This window comes from Acanthopagrus latus, chromosome 9, assembly GCF_904848185.1.
Source record: "Acanthopagrus latus isolate v.2019 chromosome 9, fAcaLat1.1, whole genome shotgun sequence".
NCBI lineage: Eukaryota > Metazoa > Chordata > Actinopteri > Spariformes > Sparidae > Acanthopagrus > Acanthopagrus latus.
Window position 1 is genome coordinate 12,987,359 of NC_051047.1, and position 5,822 is coordinate 12,993,180.

General features: G+C 42.2%; 1 protein-coding gene across 1 annotated transcript; it reads left to right on the forward strand.

Moving 5' to 3' along the window:
• Positions 1-485: 485 nt before the first annotated feature.
• Positions 486-5,026, forward strand: LOC119025689 (ankyrin repeat and SOCS box protein 9-like). Its single transcript, XM_037109519.1, has 7 exons — positions 486-1,025; positions 1,152-1,231; positions 1,716-1,823; positions 2,325-2,475; positions 2,754-2,888; positions 4,196-4,387; positions 4,503-5,026. Exons 1-7 carry the CDS (start codon positions 941-943, stop codon positions 4,643-4,645), a joined length of 894 nt encoding a protein of 297 aa, XP_036965414.1. The 5' UTR covers positions 486-940; the 3' UTR covers positions 4,646-5,026.
• Positions 5,027-5,822: the final 796 nt, after the last annotated feature.

Sequence of the window (5,822 nt, forward strand, 5' to 3'; positions counted from 1 at the left end):
AAATCTTCCCAAACTTTTATTGCTAATTCACTTAAAAGAACTTTCCACATCACGCTTGTGTAAGTTGCATTTTTTTGGACCATGGATGGCCTCCAACTAGCTGTGATGTCACTCAGCAATCTAAGATGAAACGCAGATTCAAGGTGAGCAGAGAGATACTGCCCTCCCTTCAGCGGATGAATGTGAAAACAGCCTTCTGGAGTCAAACATTCTGCACGAACATCTTCCTGCATAATGAAGGTCAGACATCCAAGTGGAGCAACAATAAGCAGAACACATTTCTTTCAGGAAAACCTCTCAGAGAAACCATGTCAATGTCACTGCAGAGAAACAGCAAGAACAAAGAAGTTCGGAGCTCCTTTTCTTCTTGTTAAATAAACTTTAAAAAAAAAACATTTTTCACAAGAATCACAGGACAAAAAATTGAAGAAATTACCTAAAAAGTTTTTTTTTAAATTGCTGGACAACTTAACGTGATATTATTAAACGGGCACAAGGGGAGAAGATCTGATCTGAAGTTAATCGTTAAATGTTAAAACTCATTATCGTTCTGTTAAGTTTTTAAACCATAGATCACATTCTGCCTTTTACATGTAGTGTCATTTCTTCCTCATCCTCAGCCCCGCCCACCTCCTGCTGCAGAGGATGGGTGTGGACGTACAGTGTCAAATTACACACAAATTACAGACCTGCTCAACAGGCCCCCGCTCCCTCTGCACCTTCATTGGTCGAGAACCCACCCGCTGCATTCAACCAGCCTGCTTCCTGCAGGGCAAACACTGCCTGTTTGTGAGAGGAAATGACATCACAGCACCAGGAGCCGTGCCACAAATACACTGAAAACAGATGAGGACCCAACGTCCACTTCAGCCTCCACTGAAAAATAAAAAAGAAAGAAGAAAAAGAAACAGAGCAGCTTTGAGAAGAGCCACCGTGAAGCATGTCTGCTGGACACGCAGAGACTCCACGAGACTCGCCATGTCAGAGTGGGACTGCTGTTTTCTTTTCGAACCCTTTGATGAGTGGTGAGTGGCTGCTGGCAGTGTTAGTGCTGACACTGCAGCTGGAATACATTTACTGTCTCACTCAGAAAGTTTCACCATGTCTGACTGAGTTGTGAGTGAGTGTTTCTTAATGTCTGCACCACCCAGATGTTGAATCCGACTGGTCTCCAGTTCACGATGCCGCCTTTAACGGACGTTTGCTCGCTCTGCAAAGGCTCACGGCACAGGTAACGTCACCATCACATGCAATTTTGACATGTGGGATAAGAAAATCATTTTATGTGTGAACAAAAACCTACTTGTTTTCATTAAAGGTGCACTATGTAGTTTCTTCTTTCTGTAGATCTTCATTGACTGACTTTTTTTGTTAAACGAACTAAATAAACAACCTCTCTTTGTTTTCATGACTGAATACACTGAATAAACAATGTGACCTTAAAGGACAACACACGTTCATTCTGTTTTACTTTGTTTATATGTGGCGGACCCTGCCACCTTTCTAGCTACAAGCAGTGTTCAGGGGACCTTATATTCTTCTGGGAACAGCTCGTTTATTCACTTCACAAAAAAATGTGTTTGTAGTAGCACCTCATTAATATTGCAAGGATTAGAATGAGTCAATGATAGTTTATTTTGGTGCAAATCTCTGAATGTGCATCAACAATATTTCGGTGAATCTGTTGTAAATGTCTGAATGTATTTTGTTCACAGGGTGCATGTGTGAATCTGAACACTCTGGACCAGGTTTCTCCCCTCCATGGAGCCTGCATGCAAGGCCACGCAGCCTGCGCCAAACTCCTGATAGAAAATGGGGCAAAAGTCAGTAAGGCGATGATGTCTCGTTGTGTTTTTATGTGTATGTGTGTGTGTGTGTAACTCAATTCAACACGACCCTAAATGAAGACATTATGCTTTGTATCTTGCTTTAGAAGAAATTCCTAAACCCTGCTTCAGTCTAGTTAGAAGGACACCATATCAATAATTACAGGGTTTTACTTTGTGTGGCTGCAATTAAGTAAGCGATTAACCCAATAGACACACACAGACACACACACACACACACACACACACACAGACACACACAAACAAGCATGCAGACACATCAATGCATGCACAGTAACACATTAACAAATACAAATCCGTAGAGACAAAGTCTGGCTTCTCAAGCCACGGTGCATCAGGTTTGACATAATGTTAAAACTGTAATTTATTCACGTTGTGTTGATAATTTTAGATCATTTTTGAATGTTTTGAACAAAAATTCTTACACACTGCACCTTTCCATTTTCATCATTTCACTTTTATCCGTCCTCGTGTCAGGTAAACAGTTCAACAGTGGATGGACAGACCCCGCTGTCGGAGGCTTGTGCCCGGGGCCATGTGACCTGCGTCTCGCTGCTCCTTCGACATGGAGCTTCTCCCTCAGGGACCGGCCAGTCCAGCTCTCCGATCCACAGGGCGGCCGCCAAAGGTGAGAGGTCACATTCCACTGACTGCACGCACACAGATAATCTATGCTGAGCCAGAATATTCAGTCACTGCAAAATGCACAGAGAGTGCCACAACATCAGAAACACACATCTGAGATGTGTTGATGTATTATAAAACAGCGTAGCATGCGTTGTTGTAGCCTACAAAGCAAAATTACTGCACATTCTACCGCCGGGATTCAACGCGGCAGAAAATTTCAAAGCAAGGCCCTTCAAGTACATCAGCTCTCAATGTGATGATCGTGGTAACTCTGTCTAGGTCACCCAGAGTGCATTGAGCCGCTTGTTCAACATGGCGCAGATGTGGATCAGTATATCGACCAATCAGGTTTCCCTCTGCATGCTGCCTGCTCCAATCAGCATCTGAGTACTGTGAGGAAACTGCTTCAGCTCGGTAAGAATAACTTGAACTTTTATCCTTGTTTGTGTTTAAGGTTATGATATAACTGTTATGTGGTAATGCCTCACACGTGCATTATTACCTACGAACAAATGCTTATAACAAGGACCTGAGGCATTACAGTTTGTTTACAGAGATCCAGCAGGTGGATCAACATCTCCGGGCTCTAACTGACCTCAGTAAAATGACCAACGTCACTCTGTAGAATTCTTGGCCAACGAATGGAGATCACATATCTTCATGCATAACACATGTAACATATAAAGCATGACATATTTCTCTTGTTTGTAATAACAGTGATTTGTGATAAGTTTAGCATTTTTACACCCACATCAGAGCTCAAATTGCCACAAAGGAAGGGTTCAGCTCTTCAGTTGGTTTCAACACACTGGGATTTAAATGACACAGCAAAGAAGTAAATAACTATTGGAAGGAAAACAATTGACTCATTTTGCAAATGTTATTATTCTATTTAGACAGCGAGGGAGAAAAAGTGTCAGCAAAACAAAAGGGCTAAATCATGTTGCTACTCAAAAAAAATTAATGAATTCATAAAAAAATGGAAGGGTTTAAGAAGTACTCAGGTCATCATCTTATGTAAAAAGTAAAAATATCACCAAGTAAAAATTGTCATATACTGAGTAAAAGAAGGGGAAAATAAATAAAATATATTGAAAGAACGAAAAATATAGTTCAATAAAATGGAAGTGAGCAAAAGAATGTACCTGATACAGAATGGCCCCATTTTGAGCTGTTGTACTTGAATAAATGATTATAATACAGTACTCATCACTTTATTATATATCATAGTATTATATCTTTATTGATGATGTAATAATGCACCAGATTGAAATCTAAGTATGTGCAAGTACTTTTAGGTTCTTGCTGTTACGTACAAAAAACATGGCCACTGCAGTAATATAATACTATTAGTCATTTTAATTCTAATACTGAAGATACATTTTTCTGATATTCATATATTTTTACTAAATTACCTGAGTACTCCCTCCATCACTGCAGAAGCATCAGATGTAGTAAGTTGAATATACACCTTGTATATAACTCCCCAATCTGACAATTAAATGTAGTGAAGCGTAAAAGAAACAAAGTAAATAGGAAGTACTCGGGTAAAACACAAGTAAATATGACCCGAGTAAATTCAAGAAATGTCCCAGAGTCTTTTATCTGAGTAAGTAAGAGGACGCGCTGCGGCTCTGTGCTCTGCTGCAGAAGAAAAGCTTTAACTGACTGTCAGCTGCTCTGTAATGTGAGGAGATCATCAGTGTCTGCTCTCCTTGCAGGCGCTACGGTGAACAGCAGTGTGTCCGGCGACTCTCCGCTGCACATCGCCGCCCGTCTGTCCAGCCCCGAGCTGGTGTCTGTCCTGCTGGACCACGGGGCCGACGGCTCCCTCAGGAACCCAGAGGGCAAGCAGCCGCTGGACCTCGCCCCTCCGGACAGCCTGGCGCAGAGGCTGCTGAGACAAGCAGGAGGTATTCTACCCAAACCAGCCCAGTAGCCTTCACTGTGGGAGTTTTTCATGGCCTTAACATTAATCACAACATCTCTCTATCATGGCTCCTGCTTGTCCCCCGACGCCTTGCACAGGAGTGTCTCCTCTGACGCAGCTGTGCCGGATACACATCAGGAAAACTGTGGGCAAGCAGAGGCTGGGCGGGATTCACGACCTTCACCTGCCCACAGAGGTGAAACAGTATCTCCTCTACCGATCAGACCCAGGGGGAGACTGAGTGCACCGAGAGACACAGGACCGCTCAGAGTGTTTCACTTCCAAGTCAGCAGGGGGTGTACTTGCATAACCTTAGCAGTGAGACGTCTCTCGGCTCATGGTTGAGTTTGTAATTAGCTGTAATGATTTTCCTGTGTGGCAGTGAGGGGAAACAAACCGATCTCCAAGATCAATCTGGACTTTGTGTGGAAGCGCAAGTCTTAGAGCCTCGTTAAATATTCATGAACAATAAGATGTACATACTGATACTAATAGGTTTTTTGAATTACACAAGTCTCCACATTTAGCTAATATTGTATTTTTTCTGTAAAGAAACATGTTCTTAATGCTGCTGTATTGAGAGTTTTTTCTCTAGACCTACAAGACATTAAATATCATCTAATATAAAATCTTTTTGTGCCGTCCATGTCCTCTTTACAGAATTCTTGTAAATGGTTCCAGTGTCATTTGGTCCGAGCCTCAAGCAAATCCCAAGTCATTCCACTTTCCCTGCGGTATCTGGTCTTTCTTAAGAGAAAAGATTAGGTGTTAGTCAGTGGCAGACTCAGTGGCAGGGGTGAAAAAAAAAATGAAAAAGGGGACCAGCTGCATGTGGTGGGGCACCAATGTGCAGAAACAGCACTCAAAGGGCACTTTTTTTGTTTCTGACATGCGTTCAAACCATGTTCCAATCCAACCTGTTGAAACAGTATAAAAATCTTTCAAATGCGTTCATAAAGATTTAGTGAAAAACATATAATCCAACAAAAAGACTCCATAAAAGCTTTCTCAATTTCCTCCCAGTCACAAAAATATTTCCTTCCCATCCGTGTTCAAATTCCAAATACTGACTGCCAGACATCAAACGACATATCTGAAAACAGAAAATGAACACAGACAAGTCAACCGAGTCATCGTGTCTCAAGTCAAGTCACAAGTCTTTGTCTTCTGAGTCCAAGTCAAGTCTCAAGTCCCTAAATGGGGGGGGGGGGGGGGGGGGGGGGTACCTCATCTCAGTGCCTCTACCTGCTCCTCTAACAGAAAACAACAGTAGCTAAAGTCAGTTTAGAAATGGAATCTGCTAACATAAGCTAATGATCGGCTTTCCGCAGGCCAGAAGAAGAGGAGATGGAGGAGATGATTACTATCCAGTTACACAGTGTGTCGTGTTTGTCTATTTAAGAAACACTCTGTGTCAT

What these genes read in the sequence shown, in the direction of transcription:
- LOC119025689 (XM_037109519.1), top strand. Translation starts at nt 941, where the DNA reads ATGTCTGCTGGACACGCAGAGACTCCACGAGACTCGCCATGTCAGAGT. An exon ending in TTCGAACCCTTTGATGAGTG is followed by an intron (nt 1,026 to 1,151) that starts GTGAGTGGCTGC and finishes TGCACCACCCAG; the next exon opens with ATGTTGAATCCGACTGGTCT. An exon ending in GCTGCTGAGACAAGCAGGAG is followed by an intron (nt 4,388 to 4,502) that starts GTATTCTACCCA and finishes CGCCTTGCACAG; the next exon opens with GAGTGTCTCCTCTGACGCAG.